The sequence below is a fragment of the Vanessa tameamea genome, chromosome 8 (assembly GCF_037043105.1).
Source record: "Vanessa tameamea isolate UH-Manoa-2023 chromosome 8, ilVanTame1 primary haplotype, whole genome shotgun sequence".
Taxonomy (NCBI): Eukaryota; Metazoa; Arthropoda; class Insecta; order Lepidoptera; family Nymphalidae; genus Vanessa; species Vanessa tameamea.
This window is the reverse complement of record NC_087316.1, coordinates 1206833-1228997: the sequence shown is the minus strand read 5'-3', so window position 1 is coordinate 1228997 and position 22165 is coordinate 1206833. Positions and strand designations below refer to the sequence as shown.

Here is a 22165-nt window from a genome sequence, read left to right as displayed (position 1 = left end):
TGAGATTAGCTGCGACTTGAACGCGTCCTAAATCGTTTTTTAATTTCACGATTGACATTTTCTGATAACTTTTTTGTATTAAATCTACCTTACAACCTTATTTATAAATGCTGCCATGAATGAGGTTTTTGTTGGTATGATATTCTAAAAGGAGAGTGAATTGTAAATTTATAGTTAACAGGGGACTTGGGAGTAGGTACAATGATATCGGTGAGCGTGAATTCTTGGTATGCGGTACAGTAACGTCTTAATGCACTTGAATGAATGAAATGAAATTGAATATTCATTAAAACCATATTGCTTATAAAGTTTATTTCAATTCGATTGAAACAAAAAGCATAAAAATATTAAACTAGCTAAACCTGCGGCTCTACCCGAGCGAAATTTTTAAAACACAAACTTCAAACCCCCGTTTCACCCCTTTAGGGGTAGAGTTTCGTAAATTTTTAGCGGATGTCTACTCCCTATAAGGAACCTACCTGCCAAATTTCAAGTTTGTAGGTGTTAGATTTAATCATTTGTTTTTAATCGTTATGAAAGCAACAGCCTCTAAATGCCCCACTGCTGGGCTAAGACCTCTACGTCACAAATCATTAAAATTCAGTAGAGCTTATGCGAAAACTCAAAATTATCGATTAAGATTCACGTCTTCCATCCACTAGGCCAGGTATCTATTTTTATTTATAGTAGTTTTATATATATTTATAGATAGATTTTAAGCATGTCACGGATGACACGGATACTAAATTGTTATCAGACGAATTGAATTAAGACGAAGATTATTAAAGTCTGTTACACGTGTATCAACGATTTGCCATTAGGGTGGCAAGGTTAAGGCCCAATCTTTCACGTCAAAAGAAAACGATATAGAGCAGGATAGAGACATATACCGGCTCTTTCTTTACTTTACTTTGATATAAAATCATCATAAACATATGTTATATAGTTTTTTTTTTCTATATGTTTAAAAAATCATTTTTTTTAATTTAAACGAAGAATGCAGTAACATACATGCATTGTTTAATGTTTATGTCTGTCTTTTAATATTTCGTCAAACATGAAAAATGTTTCTTTGAATTTAGAATTGTATGATTATTTATATATTAATTTATATGTTCAGTTGGAAATATTAGTTAGTGTGTCTCTAACATTATTTAACGTTTTATTGTTATTATTGTACTTATATTCTCTACCACAGACAATAAACTAAAAAAAAACCCAGGATTTGTAACGGTAGTACCAAAAATTTAACGCTGCTGACAACGGAACTAAATTAATTTATACCATCTATTTCCAAAGGCAAAAAATAAACAAAACCAATTCCAAAACCCTAAAACAAACAATAAGCAACAGACGCAATCCCTTATCACAGATAATGTAAATTTATTTAACAAAGGAGTTATTGTACGGATAACGAAAGGTGAACAAAATAACCGTAAAAACATTCACAAGTTATCTTTGTTCAACAATTGACAACTCCTGTTCAACTACTTTTAACTATTGAAGCGATAACAGAGCAAGAATTCCAGCTGTAGATCTGTTAAAAAATTTTAACCGTAATTTATTATTAAGCAGTTTTGTAGCCTACTTATTGGTAAGCAATAATATGTTAATAAATAACATATTAAAATTATTACAACTAAAATTTACATTGTTCACTATTCGATTCATTCATATATCATCGATCATCAATAATAATTGAATACTAGCTTATCCCGCGGCTTTAGCCTCGTAAAATTTATAAAAGTAAGCACACAAACTTTCATCCCCAATTTTACCTCATTGAGGGGTCAATTAAAAAATAGCTCCTGTCCTTTCTAGGGGTATAAACGTACTCCTTACTAAATTTAATTAAAATCAATAATACACAGGGAGACAAAGTTCCTTTATAATATCAGTATGGGTTCCGTAGTTACACGTAAAAAACCTAATTGAAACGAAAATTTCTTCAGCGCTGCAGCGCTATAATTGTGTGTTGACGGTGTTAATAAGTAAAAACAGTTTGCGAGCAGGAGTCACGCACCCTTACACCTTAACGTGTATATTCTCAAAGGTATAAACAAAAGGCATTTTATTGTTTGGAGAACTTTAAATAATCATGGAACGTGTAAGTAACGTCACGCGTAACTTAATTAGCAACAGCGAAGAGTGAAGAAAGGCTCTCGTACTTTATTTGTGTTTTTGTTTGCCGACTTACTGGCGATTACGTTTTTAAACTTATAAATTGTCTACGAACAACATTTATGAAGTTTCGAATTAACAAAATGAACAAAGATCAAAATATATTAGATACTTTTTTATCCTTTAACATTTAAAATAAATGATTTCTACGTTGTGAATGAAGTTTACGTATAATTTTAATATTTTTTTACCGTGGTAAACTGCATTGCATTTATAATCTTTAAAATATATACATTTATTTTTAAATTTGGAACGCTTTAAAGGTATAATTGGTGGTTATTGTGTTAGATAGTTTTTTATGGTTCTTTTTTTTAATTGGTCAACAATGGCGCAAAATTTGTGCCGCTGCCTCAGTAGGTACATATTAAAAAAATTACAACTAATAGTAGAATATTTCCAGTATAATTCACTAATTAAACAAATTTGTTTTCATATTTCAACATAGCACTATTATCAAAACATTTTTCTTTTTAAACTACTGCTAATTTCTAGAATATTTAATGTCAACTTCTTCATGTACTTAACACCGATCACCCACTAATATTTTCATTACGAAGAACCGGACCTCCAGTAGTTTCGGCATTACAAAACAAACGGACAATCAAACATCTACTCTGTATGTCAAAGGACCGCATGCTGATAGAGGCGGCTTGATATACAACAAACACGACCAACCCAAACGAAAACAAACCTTATCATGTACTAAATATATCTGAAAATTGTATCAAAGCTACTCAACATTAAACTATCTATAATGCAAGTAATTTTAAGCTCTATATTAATATATTAAGGTTTAATTTCTCATGTATAATAAATCTGTGACAAACGAGGTGTCAAGCTACGATTTACAGGTTAATTGTTGCACCACCGGCGTTGAAAGACAATAGTGTTTAATGGTAGTTCTTATTTTATGCGCGATAAGAATCAAATTAGGTTAACTCGGCGATGTGTATTTTTGTGAATTTAGCCGAAAAGAGATAAAGTATCAATCGTATGACGACAGCACGAGATACGATAGAATTGGCGGCAACGACAAACGCAATTTATTTTGAATGATCGTAAATCTCGACATGGCTTTAGGAAAACAGCCCATTCATATTAAACACGGTAACTGCCAATTATTAAGTTTCTAGTGATGTAAAAGTAATGTAAAAGTTAAAAGTAACATTTTGTAAATTACCTTATCTTACTGTTTAGCTAAGATCTTCTCTCCAGAAGAGAAGGTTTAGGTTGCAAGTTTCCTGGCGATGTTTTTCTTCGCCGACGAACACGAGATGAATGCGTGCCTGGGTTTGAACCCGTAATCATCGGTTAAGATGCATGCGTTCTAACCACCGAGCCATCTCGCCTTTTCATATATTTCAACTATATATAGTTCTTACGGCCTAAACTCTACCGCCAATAAAAGTCATGAAGATATGATTAATGTATTTTTATAACAATTTCCATAGAATCAATCAAAATTTATTACACGCATAGTTAAATACATCTAGCGCAACTTTGACAATATTATAAGTCGTGGGTATAATAATGATACAGTTTAAACATTATCTAAGCACATACAATATATCAATCACCCCTCTACATTCCAAACGATATTTCTTAAGAATGACTAATAAAATTTCACGTTTGATTATTTACAATGTACCTTAACTAGAATTTAAAATTAGGTGACAAATAAAACCTCTCTATTTAACCATCTAAAATTTTATGAGGGTCAATAAAACTTACGATGTGACTTTTATCTATAGATGTAACAAAAGATGACGTCTTGTCCGTATGAGTGTAGATTAATAAAAGCGTGATGTTCTTGTTTGGTGATAAAAGATAATTGTTTATAGTTGACTATGTCAATCATTTGCAAAATAGAGTAACTACCTTTTTGGTTTCGTCTTAGTAGAATCTATGTCTCGAACTTGTTTAAAATTCAATCAAGTACTATAACTTGACGATTTAAAATGTTTATAAGATCCAACCTATAAAAAGTACATTTTGATTTTAAACTTAAACTTTTATTATGTAATCGTGTTATTGATGTTACCGTCAAAACGATTTGCGCCTAGAACTATTGTATCTATTTTGATGCAACTTGATGTCAAAGATAGCTATTCTGAGTTATAATATTTGATACTCATTCCCAATGCATTGCTATAAATAGTACAAATACAAATTTAGACGTTGGCGCTGTAATAAATATTAACAATTCCTAACATCACCGATGCATCATCAAATATAATGAAATAGTAACTAAGATGACTCTTGTACTCGTGACACCGGGTCACTAAAATATGAGTGGGTGGTTAGAACCAAGCCATAAAATCCACCAAGTGTATTAGAGGCTATATATCATTCATTATCACGGGTGAGTCCGCGGGGAGTGGCTAGTTACGTATAAAACTGAACTACACAAAGGTTACAATATTGTCGAAGTTCTCAGTAGAAGGCATCCATTATTACAAGTAAACTTTTTAAAGCGGCGTCTTTGTGACTCATTATTCGATCGCGCAGGAACAGGAATGTGTCCATTGGGTGTGCAAACAAGTCGGAATAACCATCAGCATCGTTTTATATTATAATATTTTCTTTGTAATTTAGTTACGTATGGCTCTATAGTCTGTTCCATTTTCATATTCCACCATAACGTGGCCCATCTATAAACTTTCATACTAAATGACCAAAAGGTACGTCTCAGAGATTAGCGACCAGCGCGTTCAACATTACAATATTTTTATTAACTAACATTATCTCGCAGCCTACCTGTCGTTAAATTTTTTTATGTCTTGCTATCTTCTTAATACGAATTAGGAGAATATAACAAATTTCATCTCTACAGGTATTTGTGGTTATTGATCCGTTCTCTGATAACAATTTCCTTACGTATTTCTTACAGTCAATGAATGCGAATACATAGCAGGTGTTCAAAAGTAGTACCTATTTTTTCAATGAGCCGTTGAGTAAAAAGTAACAGCTTTTACATATCCCATAGCTGAGCTAAGGTTGAGGACAAGGCGTGCAGTATATCATTGGACAAGTCATGAAGTTCCCTCATTAATTTTTCTTCACAGGTGACCTTGAAATTAATCATAATAATGAATTTTATTGTATGTATAAGAACAAAGTAATCAATTATTTAGTAATTAAAAATAATGCACACGATTTTTTTTATTGTAATGACTTTACTGTATTGTATTATATAAGAACACTTAAATTGATTAAGGTCAAGTTTGAATGCGTTAAATCAATTACTTCATAAATGCTTTCGAATAATGTACCCACTACACGCATGAAACGAAATTAAGAAATATTATATGTTGTGATTAAAGTGTCCTTCAATGTAATAGTTTGCATTTGATCTGTGGTTTATAAACAAAAAAAAATTTGCACAATCAAATTAGAATATACAAAAAAAATGGCAAGAACGCCAGCACCTTATGACCGTTGAATTCCAAACTCGATTACATCTTGACGAAAAATGTACCCTGCTTTAGCAAGTGGAAGCAATTAGACATGGTGCTATGTTATGTTTTAGAAAATAAAATTTAATTTTTAGAAATGTTTACTTTAGATCTGTGGATAGTGCGTGAATTCTAATAAGAACAGAACAAAAAAAAATACTCTGTTAAAAAAGGTGACGATTTTGTTGGACACAATCTATAAGCTATTTCGTCAAAACAAAAAAGACTAATTTAATTAAACTATATTTTTTAACTAAACAATAATATAGATATAAGCTGGGTTAATTATTTATAATATTTACATAGAATTTTCAATATATAAAATATTATGGAAAAATGTAACTTATTCAAACTGCAAGAGCAAAGAATGTCGAAATCCATAAACATTTTTCCATACATTATATTTTACATGTAAAATGTAATGTATGGAAAAATGTAACTTATTCAAACTGAAGCAGCAAAGAATGTTGAAAATCCATAAACAATCTTTTTATTTCGTCTTAAAATCTATGCCTATATAATTCTGTAAAAAAAACAATGTTCCATGGGAGTGTCGACCAGCTGATCGCAATGGCAGTTTCCGAATTAACGGTCGTTTTTAATCGGTTACCGGTTATCATGACCTTCGTATGATGAGATCATAAAACGAAAGTTGACAGAGTAGGTAACGGATGGTTTGTTTTAAAATCTATGTGAATTCTTTATAATTTCAAATACAATCAGCCCGAGCAATGATAGATCTTCTGTGTATAATTATACCTTCTCGGTAGTTGAAGTGTTTCACGTTTTCAAATTCATTTTCATGTGAAAGTTCTTTGGGAGAAAGGTGGGTGCACTTTTAAAGACTATCTGCGCAAATAAATTATAGTCGATATTTAATGTTTGAGTGTAAAAGATGTACTTACCAGGCGTACTTTTTATAGTTTAATTCGAAGCCTAATGAACGTTGGAGTCCTATTGATTGGAACACGTGCTTAATCAACGGTTGCGGCATCAAAAAGGCTTAATTTAATAATTTATTTCGAGCTCAGCTGCAAAGTGAAATATTGTTAGGAAACGTAGGGTCAAATTTTGCTAACCAACACGCATTGAAGCATCTTTGAATTAGCTCTAAACCACTTTAGGAGAAGCATGTCATTGCCCAGCGAGCAACAATGGAAAATATACTTTTTTCAACAAGTAGGTATTGAATTGTCATTTTAGCAGATACAATTTGATGTGAAGCTACCAGCTCCAAGAGTAGATTCTACCAAGAAAAAATGGCAATAGAGTAACTACTGAGCAGTACTTACTCTTTTTCATAAACCAATTAATAGCTGAATTATATCATAAATCAACCTAACCTTACCCACTTTGCATACGCACAAAAGATTTAGCAAAGTATTTGCTAGATACCTACGATACCTAACAAAGTATAAGACAGCAACTCACGTCAGAAAGTTGGGTTTGTTTACATATTTTTTTTAACTCATGAAATACCCTCGTATATTATATGCCATCATATTTTTTAAATTTCGAACAGAGATTAATTTACTAATTTCAATATTGTATTCATAAAGAATGTACTTTATAATGAAATCATTTCATTTCCTTTTAATGGGAGCATCAAATCCCTTTTGTAAGAGATTCTGACGAACTTGAGCATAGATGACATATGAGATTAATCTCCACGTTTCTATTGATATGAGCGCGTCTTTATCAGTCCGTTTGTATTGAAAAAAGACAAGTAAAGTGTTTGACAATAGAAAGATCTCGGTAACGGTCGAAGCAGGAATGCGGTGAGATGAACTACGTATAAAAATGTCAGGTCGACTGTTAACGTTATTATATTCGATACTAGTTTATGTTTATTTATTGTTTAATTTTTCTATGGGAATTTAATGTTTTATTTATATTATTAAATACGTATCAGCAATTTTCATTAATTGATTTACGCATTTCTAGGATTTAATTAAAAAAAAAAAAAACGTTTGTTTTGTCGTTCAGGAATATTTTAAGTTAATTATTAACTGAATACGTTTTACAAATATTTTTTGGTCTGCAAAATAAAATATCAAATGCCGAGATGCATTAACGCGATCACCAAAATTTGACTCTGCGACAGAACACGGTAACTGACATCATCCAATTGACGGAGGTCGACCAAACGTCCGACCGCCGACAACAAATAGCGCATCCACCGACGTTTTGTCGGACCACCCTGCCTTAAATAAATAACCTCTAATTGGGCCACGGACTAAGTAGCGATAAGATCCCACACTTAATGCTGTCTTTGTTGACGTATGCGGCATCAAATCTATTTTCTTAATAAATGTTAATTGTCAAATAGTGCGTCACGCATTTGACAGTTCAATGTTGGGTGACTTTTTTATCTTTCGAAAAGTTAAGGAGAGAATAAATATATTACTCGCCAAATAGCTGATGGGATTTGTTACTCTCTACCGATCACGTTCTGAACTATGGAGCGATCTCATAGATTCTTAGGTTGGACGTCATTCGGAGCACGAATGGGCTCAAATTTCCAGGCAAAGTCTAGTTATCGTCTCTTATCCGGTTATGGAGTAAGGCCAGTATAGTCTAGAGCGATTATATATTCAATTATCATTTATTAGATTATCAAGAAGTAAATCGAATTAGTAATTGTCTTGAATTCATAGATTATAATAAGTCCAATACTATAAAAAAGGCCCTAACACTTTTAAACACAACCTAGACAAATAAACTTTTCGTTTACATTAAAAAAAGCAAATAACTATTAGAGATTTAAAAAACACTAGTGGGTTGCCCGCGAAACTTCACGTTCATTCAACAGATTTTTAGGAATTTCCATATGACAGGTTTACTTTTGATTTAATTTCATTTTAAATTGATGACGAATTCGCATGTTTGTTTTTTTTTTTATATACAGCCAAAGCGCCGCACTCTACCCGACCAGTAACTATTTTCTGCCCTCTAAAATTAATTATTTGTTAAATCGTAACTATTTAGTAAAAAAGGCAATCAAGAATCATCTATAATTTTCTGCACATCTCATACTGGAGCTCTTCAAAATAAGACCTTCTACGTGCAGCTATCGTCCCATAATCACTGGAACAAAAATCGGCTTACGCTATTAATACATATAAAGATACTTTACACTTTTATTGTACACCACACAGAGAAAATAAACAAATACAACATAGATCCAACCTTAATAAATGAGGCGTACAATTTTGGCGACCTTATCGCTACACAGCGATCTTTTAGGCAGACAACGGCGTGGGTTAGGATAGCTCATAGAAAATGAGGTGGGTGGAGCTGTAATCATGAAAAAAAGATTATAAATTCACTTACATAAGTTTAGTGAGCTATCATGTCGATCATAAGGTTAATGTGGAAGCAATAATTAGTGGGAAAGAAACACTATGGTGAATGTAAACGAAAGGTTACGTAACTGTTTATTTAAGAATAGCAGTAATGTATCTTATAATCGCCATGGGACTGCCATTGTCTTCATATTGCATCAATGTTAAAACGATGTGAAATTTGAACCGTTCTACTGGCTGAATTTATGATTTCCTTGCTTTAATAGCAAGGATGGCATAAATTCAGCCAGTAGAAAAATATATAAGTACTGTTAATTTTAAATTGCAATGTATATCAGTAAAATAAAAGGACCTCGTCTCAAGCGTATAAATGGCGCAAATGTTCTTCTTTAATTCTATATTGTTATTTTGTGCCGTTTGCAGTTGAAGTACCTTAGATGGTGCAAAATCTTTTAACTTAATCGTTTTGACTCCTCTGGAGATATCTCCAGGACCTTTTAATTGTGTTTTGTATAATTTTCTTTAACTTCTTAAATAAATATTAACCCTTTTGAAATATAATTTTGTTATAACAAAAACATAAATTTAGTTACATAACATAGTTTAAAAGGAAACTTTTATTGAGTCGCCTTTTCGGACAAAACACAATATTTATCAGTAGCCCCGTACGCGTGCTAAGATGCTCATTAAGTTAATTCAAACTGGTTTATAATTGGTAAGATTCAACCCACACGTATGAACCAAGATCATCAATACGATCAGGTGAAGTTGAATAAAAGTATGTAATTAAATTAAATTTTACACATTTTAGATATGAACGTTAAAGCCGAAAGATTGACAGTACGGGCCAAACCATTAAATTGAATGTTTTGTTCGAAAGCATTCGCATCTGTCCCATTCATATCGCAGCTGACGGAGTCCATTGTATTTATAACTACATGTCGCCCGCGACTTTGTCGATATTATAAAAACCTCTATTAAAGTTAAATAACGCCTGCACTTAACAAGCCTGTTTATATAGACTCAATATTCTGACTTGCTTGTCTGCCTGTATTTTTTATGACGTTTGGATAAACGTTTTGGGGGCTTATTTGATGGAAAGTGACTATCACTTTTTCCAGATATTATTGAATATTATACTTTTAATTCTAATATATTTAATTAAAGGGCGTGTCGCCTCTTAATATATTTTGAAAACACGCTGCTCTAAAACCTTCCGTAGTTATTAATGAATATATATTGGATAGGTATTAATGCGCCTTATGCGTGTTGAAGTATTTGTGGGATTTCAGCTGGAATGTCTTAATTGATATATACGGGCGTTGATAAATTGATAACAACACTAAAGCGGTTACCGGATGTCCGCTAAACATTGTTGAATAATCATAAATTATTATTTTTTAAACTTTTTTGTAGTTTTTTCATTCTTCAATATTTCTTATTTTATACGTATGTTATTTAATATTACCTTATACCTATTACCTATATGAATATATTTTAAAGGAGCACACGTAAAACTCGGATTTATAATTCGATTGATAATTAATTAAAATAATTTGAATCAAATTAAAAGGGGCGTAAATAGAATTTTTTATTTAAGTGAAAACTTTTCAGTTTAAGGAATTTTCACACTAGCAATGTTATCAATAGTAATAAACATTGCACAATTAGATTATTTTTCTTTTACTACGGAACCATTCCAGTTAGGTTCATAGTGGTGTTATTAAGTCGATTATGATTACGACTCGCCTGTCAAATGAATTAGTTGACTAATGCCCCTAAATGATTCTAACCATATTGTCAGCGTACGTAATTGGTGTAGTTAGACGAGGAATTGTAATAAAATAAAAAAAGAATGCCATCTGTCATTTCATGTTACGAGTTGATTTGTTTCGGGATCGGAAAGGTCATTTAATTTTCGTCTTTAATGTTGCGTCAAATTAAATGTAATATATGAAACGTATTGACGTTATGAATGTTTTATTTAGAAGGAAAAGTATATTTTTCTAAATTTCTAAATCATTTTATTGTCTTCGTCAATAAATTAAATGTTTTTTTTTCTCAGGTTTTAAATGTTAGAAATACTTCTTTAAGTAGTTACATTTAAATATAATTATATATTTAATAAACTAATATTTTGTTACTGTATCCGATTTTATAAAAGTGTAATCGATTTCAGAACGTCATTCGTATGGCTTTAAAAAATAATACAAGATGTTTTCCCGCGCAAAATAAATATTTAAAAAAAAGAGAGTCGCGCAAGGAATGATAATAGGATTTTTTGTTAATTGGATTTTTAACTTCAGGACTATGATATTTATAAAATAAAACAAATAATAAATAAATATTCTGTGTACTGGTGTATTTATTACAATAAAGTTACGTATATCATAAATATCGTTACTTACCTGAATAAATAAGAAAATAAATCGAAATAATATCTCATTCCAAACCATTTGTCAATAGTAATACGTTCTAAAACGTCCTTACGATAAGCCAAGAATCATAAAACAATAATATTCGTTTTCTTTGTTTATAACGCCCCATTTAAAGGTCATTTTGAAACGTGAAAGCTAAAATCCAGTAGCTCATCCATCCACATCTTAACACACATTAGGCTTATCACGAATTAAAGTTTTAAACTTACGAGCTGTCAAAGGTAAGTGACAGTACTAATAAATGTGTCATTGCCTTTATATTTTTTTTCCACGCATCATCAATGTCATCTATACCATGATTTAAAAGTTCTCTGCCCTTTCTTTGTTTCAAAATTTTCAAATTAGGAACGTTCATGACGGAACGGTTTTGGCGGTTTAAATATAGAATCGTCTATGATTGGACGTAAGGGTGACATAACAAATTGTCATAACGGTCGATAATGCGTTTCGGGAGTGGCAGTTATGTTATTAATCGCTGCGTGAGATTCGGTTGTTGTGAACGCGTCTCTAGACGTTAAAACAAACCATTAGCGTAAATAAGTGTACGTATTCACATTAATTACTGGAGATCAACCTCACTGTAGCGAGGGCGTTGTTAAATGAGATTTATATAAGCTATATGGAGATTATACTTGGTTGTTGATTGGTAGTAAGTACAAAAATAATAATATCAACAATTGAATACGTAATAAATAAGATATGCAATATAATCATACTACCTTATGTTTTTAAAGTAAAAGTTTGCACGTAAGTCACGTCATATGAGTTGGACCGTGTATGGTTAAAACGTAGTCCGTCAATAGTTAATAATTTTGTAATCAGTAAAGTCGAGAAAATTTGTACAAAAATTGTGTATCGCCCATTAGAAAATTAATATGATATTATATAAAATTAATATTGTTAAAATTTCTTCTATATTCATAGCGAGATTATTGTACGTTAATATTTAATGTAGAGTTTAATGAACTATTACGAAAAGTTCTGAGATTAATTTGTATCGAACATTTAAAATAACCATTAAAAACTATTTGTTAAAACCTACTTGAACATTGTATATTTAGATTTCGATTTTTAAAATTAGTCACGTATTGGAAGATGAGCCGTGATCACGTATGCCATTATATTCTTACAATCAAAAATAAAATGGCGTCAATCAGGTCATTTATTCGTTAATAAATAATTCCTAGTACTTTCGTGTGTCGTGCACACGACTTTTCTATTATGTAATTGTCCATTCAAATGTTTTGATAATATTCGTAGAATTTATATCGAAGCAAAAAATATAACAAATGAAACAAAAGAAGATCTAGGTATATAGTTTTGCAGGATGTAAAGAAAGTTCATTTTATTTATAGAATAGTCAGAAGTATTACATACATACATCACATTTCATCGTTAACTTAGGTACTGCCGTGGCTTGCAAAGTCTCTTTAATTTTTTACTAAACGATTAGAAACAAAATATTGTCTCTATGTCGCTCGCTCTGTTCTTTTGTGGGTTGAAGACATATATTACTATAACGCACTACATTTTGAAATATAAAATGAGAAAATTTTAAACATATCCAGAAAAATATAATCAATGATTCAAATACGTAAACGATGACGACAGTCTAGAAAATTCAGTTTATCAAATACGTATACTGAATTGCTCGCATACGCGTAACACAAAAAAAAAAACTTAATAATAAGAATCACTAATTAATAATAGTTAATGTTAGTTATTGTTCTTCATTCTGTCACGAAAGTTTTCTGGTTGACCAACATTACACACAAAAAGCAAGTAAAAGTAACATCGACTTACGATAACATATTTAAGCAAAATTCCATATACATATTATTTTATAAACCAAACGCTAAGAAGCCTTGAATTATTTGTTCACGTGTACTTTAAGGGTCTTAAGAATAATTTATGTTTCTTCCGTACGCCATGTGGGCGGGTCACTTTGCTATTTTTGATTTTTTCATTCGTGACACACATGGTGTTATTTTGCCATTGTTTGTGGGGCATGGGGCTCGCATATGGTTATATTGTGTAAATGTCCTAATTTTAAACGTAGTCGGTTAACTCGATGACCTTATTTTAATATTATTTGTGTAGGAATCATGATGTAAAGTATTTAGGTTTGAGTACGATCTTAAATTATTAGTATATGTAGTAGTTTTTATATTTGTAAATAAATCTCTACTGTTAGCTAAAGGACTCTCATCTTGTAAGAAGATTGAGAGGAAGATTGACAGACCGATACTGATTCAAGGGTAGTATGTAGTGCACAAGTAAAAGCACGTTAATTTCCCACTGCTGGGATTAGTCGTCTCCTTTTAAAGAGATTTGGATCATAATCCATCACGCTCTTCGAATATTGTATTCCATACAACGTAGATACTCATTTGTCAAATCAGTGGTGCTTGTCCGGATTTGAACCCGGGTTCTTCGGTTAAGATTTTCTGTAAGCAATGTAATTTGTAATTATAATAAAAAATAAGCAACTATCTGTTCTGTATAGTGTCTAGATGTTTATTTAAATTTTCTATAATTACTTAATGATTTTAGGTTTCTTGTTATCTCAAGTCTGACACAGAGATTTTATCACTGATATAACTATTCATACTTTAAATATCCTTCATTAACTTTAACGTTTCTTTTTGTTTTAAATTGAAACCTGAGCATACATAATAGCAAAATTATAAACAATCTTTACTTTTTATAAGCAAGGCTTAATTTAAATTTATATACATAAATGATAAAGGAATTTGCATGTCTATACTCATAGATAACTTACAAACTGTTATTGCTAATATTAAATAATCCGTTGAAATGAGAAACTATACCTAACTACGTACAGATCTTCTTCCGCAATCAAAAGCGAAAAAAAATAAAAATAGAACACAATGTTGTAAAGATGCGTGTGAGATGTGTTGAGTAAGATGAATTTCAGCTTCAACTCGAACAAGGTACGAGAAATGTAAAAATCAAAGACTAGTACTAAATTTAACTTCAAGACTTTCCTTAAATTTTCCATAATATGTCATTAGTACCTAAACTTGGATCCTTTATAGCGAATGGTGTAATGATACAGGAGTGTATTTTTTTCAAGGAATTTACTAGGAATATTATTTTTTTAATAATCCAATGATGCAATTTTAGTATTTTTCGCTATTCCTCACAGTTGCATATTTGGTCATCCACGCTCAGTTGAAAAACTAATCAATATCTGTTTAATGTGAGCATTATACAGCGAGCAAATGTTAAGATTTTATACACGATGATGACAGCTGTTAACGATTAAAAAATTCGCAATTAATTACGTAACATTGAAATGCTTTCAAAGTTACACTCATTTCCTGATCACGCAAAAATTCAATAGGGAACATTTAATCTAAACAATACAATTACTTTTACGATCATAAAAACGACTATTATAATACAAACGCACGTGTCTTTTCACGCAGTGAGCAAGGTTAGGTTAGATAAAAAAAGTCGCAATTATAGTCTTTATTTGAATGTACTTAAGAATTAAATTCGAGTGTAATTTTGATAAACTCATAATAGCTTCAATTTGGATGAGGATAATTTCTGTGTTTCGGAAACTATTAACAAACATTTTTTTATATACGAAAATCGATCCCAGAACTGTGGGAACAGTTGATAACGGTTGATAAATGTTATTTATGTACAATACATTATCCATTAAATAATCGAACAAACAATTTTAGTTCCTAACCCCATATGAATACATAATATTTTCGCGTTAAAAGTTTTAAGTATTATTTGTTAAACAATAAAGATAAACAGTAAAAGAAATTTAGCAATTATTAATAACAAAGCCTTTAATTAACTAATTGTTACAAATACTGATGATAATTTACTGATGATAATTTACTGATGAGCTTATATTTTTATTCTTAGTATAGTAGTAGTAGTTGAAGTACGTTTAAGTTTAAACGTACTCAGCAATATATATAAATATTCGCAAAAGCTTAGTAAGCTTATCGATAAAACCAAGTTACCAATAATAGACTAATTCATAATACAATTTTACATGCAATTAAATTTTAACGTAACAGGAATTCTGCCGTGCAGGGAAATAATTCATAGTATCCCTAAATAGTGGTAAAGATTGACGGGCGACTAATTCCATACGAGCGTACTGCGTTTTGAGTAATAACAACCTCGGAATACTCGCTGTGAGAGGCGAGGGTGACCATGCGTTGATTATTATTTTTTTACTTATTGTAATAAACCTTTTGGTGTTTAACGTTTTAAGGTCAATTTGAGAGTAAAAATGTTTTTATGGTAAATATAGTCTGCTTTTGTTGAAATTAATAAATCTTAAATTTTCGTTTTCTTTTTCTTATAATAAATTTATTCTACTTTTATCCGCGTTGGAAATTCTTTGACTTCTTTTTTATTTATCTACGTCATCTAAAAATATATGTTAATATAACAAAAGTAATGTAACACAAAGACTGTCTGTCGTTTACTGGAAATTGTCGTCACTGTATTGTCAAGGGACGTCACATATCCATCAAAGTGACACTTACACGATCTTAAAGTTTTACGTCAAAAGTATCGTTTTAAATAAATTATTTGGTAATAATTAAACAGTCTTAATTATAAGTATGTTGTTTTTTTTTAATTTTATGATTATTTATAATAACAAAAGATTTAATAATATGTTCTTTACAGTATGGTAAAATATTCAATGTTAATGGAAGCAACTACTAGCTATTATGTATTATTAAAAAAAAAAAAAACAAAATGTAATTATAAAGAGGTTATAAGAACAGATTAGTTGCTTAATTAGATTTGTCAAAATGTCTTGTAAAGTTTTATTAGACTGTAAGATATTCGAATGTGATTGAAGGGCGAACATACAAAACATAGTATGTTTACATACACACTAATATAAGTGTGATGTCTCATTTGCAGTTAATGTATATAAATACATAATATTAATATAAATTCAATAAACCAGCTGCTAAAAACAGGTGTTAAAATGTATCGTAAGTACTTAAGTAACTACTCAATAGATATTTCCATGTACTGAGTAATTGAGGTTAAGCTTCATACTTAAAATAATGAATACGTATGAATTTATTTCATTAACTCAACCCTAAATAGAGCTGAGGGGTTGTCAATCAAATACTACCCTTATATTTTAATGAGATGTATAGAATTTTTCTCTAAAGCGTAATGAAATGGGTCTCAAACAATGGTGGCACTTTCATCACAAAGACAAGGGTTGTCTTGGGAAGTGTGCCCCCTGAGCGTGGGGCATTAATGGCTCTTTTTTATATCGATTGGGAAGGATGTTAGGATAGTTCGGTTTTTATGTCTTTGGGTAGCTCGGAGTGTTGTTTTGTTAATGTGTTTATTGTATTTGCCGCCGGTGTACAGTGTGGGTTAAGTTCTAGCAATAGTAGTTTATATTAATTTACTGTGTAATTATATCGCTACTCGAACATTAATTGGGGTTTATAATTTATTTAAACTGAAGTAATGAATACTATTTAAATTAAACTTAAATTCTGCAGACAAATATATCTGTTTTGCGTCCGTGCGTTTTGTGAAAAAAAAATTGTGTTTGGCTCTAACGAGGCATACATATCTATAAGGCACTTGAATCAAATGAATAGAAGATGCCTACTTGAAATATTTTTTGATATTTGCGTCAAGTCGAGAGTACTTACGGGCGTGCGCTGCGGGCGGTGCGCAAGGCAGCTGCGCGGCGCGCACGTGGCGCGTCGGAAGTAAACACGCAACGAATCCTGCGCACCATTGTTTCGAGTTTACGCCTCGCGTAGGTCCCCATGTGTGGCGAATAAAGGGAACTCACAGCTTACTCCGAACACCAGGCCTGTGATCATTTTAAAACTTTTGTCTATTCAAATATATTATGGATTGTAACAAATGTCCTTATATTTCAAATATATAATTACACAACAAGATATCAAGATATCAATATCTTTAAATATTAGTTAAGTACGTATTTAAACACAATTGCTTGTAAGTTTCAAACGTCCAAAATCAAAGTACTACTTACTTCTTTGTATCCGTTTTACTATTTAATTTGATGTGTTCTTTAATTTACACGTATAATATTTGATTTAATAATGCACATTTTTTTTATGATCTAGTTAGGTGCCCGAGCAAATGGGCCACGTGATCGTAAGTTGTCACCACGGCCCATAAACATTGGCGCTCTAAGAAATATTAACCATTCCTTACATCATCAATGCGACACCAATCTTGGAAACTAAGATGTTACGTCCCTTGTGCCTGTAGTTGCACTAGCTCACTTACAATAACCATAACTATATTAAGTATTGCTGTTCGGCGGTGGAATATCTGATGAATGGGTGGTACCTACCCAGACTTGGATAAAGCCCTAGCACAAAGTAAATTATTATCAATAATGTTGTTCAAAGTTGCATTTAAAGTACTTACATGACTTATGCCGAGTAAAGTATAAGAAATATAAAAAAAAACTGTACCTATTACTGAATTAAACGGTATTAAAAATGAAAAGAAACATTATATATCTCCTCTTTTGTTCACGATCACGGTATGTAATCGTTTTAAGCAAAAAAATGGTGAAAAAAAACAAACGTCAAATTTAGTTCGATTTATTTGATACAGTTATTAACCCTTGTTAAAATGAATTACACATTAATTTTATACATTTATTGTGAAAAATATTGACTTTACAGTTTGCCGTATTTTATGAGAGAGTACAAGTTTATTTTATTTATTTAAATAAATACATATTTGAGGTATTCGATACATAGATACGAGTGGATAGCTCGCTTAGTTCGATACTGACTATATCATAATATTTGTAAATGTCTATCTCATTAAAAATAATGTCAAGTACACCCTAATTTTTTCCCATGCGAAGTTTGAACGGAGTAATATTAAATACACTATATAATAATATACATACATACAGTAATTATTATACATAAATTAATTTATTAAATAATACTAAATGAAGTTTTTTTTCAATCACTTGTTCAGACATGTTTCTACAGATTTTAACGACTATCTAATGCTATTAGAACTTTGCAAATTTATCTCTATATTAAGATTAAGATAAGACCGCTTTTGTACAGTGTTTTTTTTTATCAATTTCAATATACCTTGTATGATCATTTGTGTGAACATACGTATAGATATGTAAATTTGTTATCTTTATTTTTGGAATAAGTACCTAATGGATAAATAAATGAAAATTGTAAAAATCATTATAATTTTTATTTTTTATTTAACTTGATCAAGAAACGACATGTCACAGTTTATCACAAAACGGTTGAGCTATCCAAACAATTTAATTCGTTATTTTAAATTTATAGACCTGTCCAAACATGTCGGACTTTTGGATCTTTGTTCTAAAAACCAGTTTAAAAACAAATTACATATCATTAAGTCTGTAACGTAATTTGATTAATGAGAAAAATTAAGGAGTAAAATTTGACGCATTTGACAATTCGAAGTCGGGAAGGGGTTTGGCCCTAGGAATGCCGCGTGCAGTTATTTTCTGCGTTCGCTTACCGTTGCTGATTCCTGAATCATTTTATACAGGATTGCAAGGATGATATAACTATGGGTACATTAATGTGACTATTGAATTTTTTAAGTACTTTAATGTTTTATATTTATACATATGTATTAAGATTAAAATCAATATCACTCAAAAATGATTAACTATTTTTAAAATTAACATACATCAGAGACATTATGAATTATGATTAATAATAAACCACATCGAGTTTAAAAATAAAATAATAATTTTCTAAGAGACTATGTCGCTAATTTATAATTAAATCATGTGCAAAATCTTTACAAAGACTCTCAATTTAGAAGTGGTAAGGTGGCCGCCCCATCGATAAACAAAAGATCGGACCCGCAACGAGCTCCCAATCCAATACCAGTCCGTGCAATACGCACACGCGTATACACCCTACGCACACAAGCTTACGCTATACACGTCGTAACTTGCACAGCCCGTAAGTTTTGATGCCATCGTTGATCGCATTCGTCCGCTAACCGTCGTGGGGAGTGTATGTGTCGCTCGCGCTTGTTTTGAGTTCAGTGAACGTGTAGTGCTTATGGACAGCCAAGATGGTGCGAAGCTTGTCCCAGTGGACGAAGACGCTCAGCTTCCCAGCTAGGCTGTCTCCGAACCGTACTTCGAAGGAGAGCGTGGTCAATGTCCAGCCAGGATCCCCAGGGGTCTCGCCCACCCCCAGTGCCTCGTCTCTGCCGCAGGGTTCTGACAAAACAATTTCGCCGATCCCTATCACCGAGATCAGTCAAATAGTAAGTCGCCCTTTACTTAGGGAGGGACCCTCAAAGTTTTTCGTATCACATATTAGAAAGGGTCCGGGAACGGAGTATGCATGTTAAAAAGTTTTATCCGAAGCCTCCTAAAGCGTTTAAGTTTTCCAACCGCGTACTGAAGTTCCAGAAAGCATTCATGTGTATCGTGTCCACTCAATTGTTACTGAATGTCACTAAAAGTATTTTTAAGTAATTTTGTAAGCTAGACGTTTAACCGGTTCTAGAACTATTTTTACAACACGACTCTTTATATTATGAATCAAAAATATCGCAGGTGATAGTTATACTAACGGTCTTTATTTTAATAATTCAGATATTATATTATTTAATATCATAACATTAGAACTATTATTTTACCAAATGATTACATAACAGAGCGTCGAACTTATGAAATAGTCTCACACTATATTCATATTGTCTTGCTGTTGTTTATAACTGTTCCAAATTCAAACAAAATTGTCTGTTTACAATCCATTTGAAAGCAGGCCCTTATCCCTAAAAGATGACACAGTTAGATATAACTGGTCTTCTATAAAAGACTAAAATACGTGCCCAAAATGCTAAAACACTACCATATTAGCCAGCTATTAAGCTGTAGGTTTCTGAAAGGAAATGAACGATACGTGTCTTGTTACCCACGTAGAAAACATTTCGTCGTACTAACGCAAAATTTAAAACGTATAGATGCTTTTGTTTAGGAAGTTTAAACGTTGTTTCGGTTTGGGCGTTCGATGGACGTTGTTTACGGTGGTATTGTCAGCTGTTTACCGTCGTGGTACGCGGTAGCCGGTGCGCTGCGCAGGCGCACCGTTATGTCCCCCTTGCACTCACCTTGACAAGGCCGCACAGAGATGCGAGTTTTTGCAAAGCAAGATAGCACATGACTTTCACCTTTTGAGATGCCTTTCTAAATGCTGAAGTGTCTCAAACTTATTTAGGTTTTGCATATTCTCAAAGTATAGATTTCGTTTTATATTTCATTACTGACCCGTGTTGTCATGCGTTTTTGTGTTTGCGCAATTCGTTTGTGTAATGCCTTTAATATTACTGTTATCATACACTAACATTTTGCATCTCTGTATATGAAAGTATTAAATTGAAACTGTTTATTGAAATGTGTGTCATGTTTGAAGTGGACACGTCGGACGAGTGAAATAACAAGAAATTACTTTAAGGTTAGATTATTCAAGGAAATCTTAAGTTTTATATGAATTAATTATAACAAACTCTCATAGACGAGTGGACGAACTCAGAGACAATTAGATCAGCTACGTTCAATTGTATAACGTTATTTGTTACGTGGTAATATTAATATAATAGTCACTATAAGAATTTAAAATTATAACAATAAAAATATAAAAACTAAAAAAAAATATGTCGTCAAATTTAGTATTCATTCGAAGCCAGTCAAGCGTATTCTTTATTTACGATCGTAAAAGATTTTGCAACTAAATTGTTCCAATTTTACGCCTATATTATGTCAAAGTATCTCATACCTTCAAACGACAGTAAATTACGAAACATATAATAAAATAAAAAATCATTTGTAATCGTAAAAGAAAGCCATCAATATCCGAAAAAACCATTTCGGTTTTATAGCGTGTAGCTTTTGACTTATATTAAATTTAAAAAAAAATGACGTCTCGACATCGTTTATTGGTGGTAAATATTTAGCGCGAATTTTAAACTAAGGAGAATGGAATGCGGATTGCGTTCCGTTGCAACAAACAATGTTGAACCCTGTTAAGGTTAGCCTTTGGTCAAAGTTATGAATTTACCTTTTTTGTCATCGTGTGCTTTTAAAATATGGCCATAAAGACAGACACTTATTTTTTAATAGTTAACAGAATGACATTTCAAAATGCCTTCAATGATCTTGCCATATGCCTCGTAACTCACGCTCGTCCACGCTAATGGATGTCGCAGCTTAGCTTTCTCGTTTTGTTATTACTTTTTATTCGGTCTATATTGTAAATTGTAGTATTATTATTTTATCTGTTGTAAAATTAAGATGTTCTGTTTTTAAAAATGTTTTTGTTCAGTAGAAAATTTATACTTTTAAACTTAAAAAGTACACAAACCTTTAAATATTTTGAGTCAGTTTTTATTTTAAAGAAAGTAATGGGTATGTTTATTAGGTATTTTATTGTGTCTGTGGCGGAACGAACATCTGCGTGTCAAATTCCTCGATGCCATGTGCAAGCTACTGGTGGGAAGCGAACCGTGCACACATGAGTTTAAAAAAACCTTATGTTGATTTGAAAATGGAATAGATGTGCGTTCTACGTTCATAGTTCCTGGGTCGATACTTAAAGCTTGAATCGTGAAAAAATAAATACAAAATCTTCATTAAAATTATATGAACAGATAACATAAGTACTAATCATTTATTTTTTAAATTTTCTACCAAATAGATTGATTATATTGCGATGTTTTTAATAAT

General features: G+C 31.5%; 1 protein-coding gene across 2 annotated transcripts in view; it reads left to right on the top strand.

Annotated features, from left to right (window-relative positions):
• The window catches only part of LOC113396290 (TNF receptor-associated factor 4), a 73556-nt gene that overhangs the window by 25806 nt on the left and 25585 nt on the right, over positions 1-22165 (top strand). The window contains exon 1 of one of the 2 annotated variants that reach the window (XM_026634174.2): positions 19425-19701. The exons of the other annotated variant lie outside the window; for it this stretch is intronic. Within the exon in view, the coding sequence (XP_026489959.1) occupies positions 19504-19701 (198 nt within the window). The 5' untranslated portion in view covers positions 19425-19503. Of the gene's footprint in view, positions 1-19424; positions 19702-22165 lie in introns of those variants that run through there. 2 annotated transcript variants of the gene reach the window in all.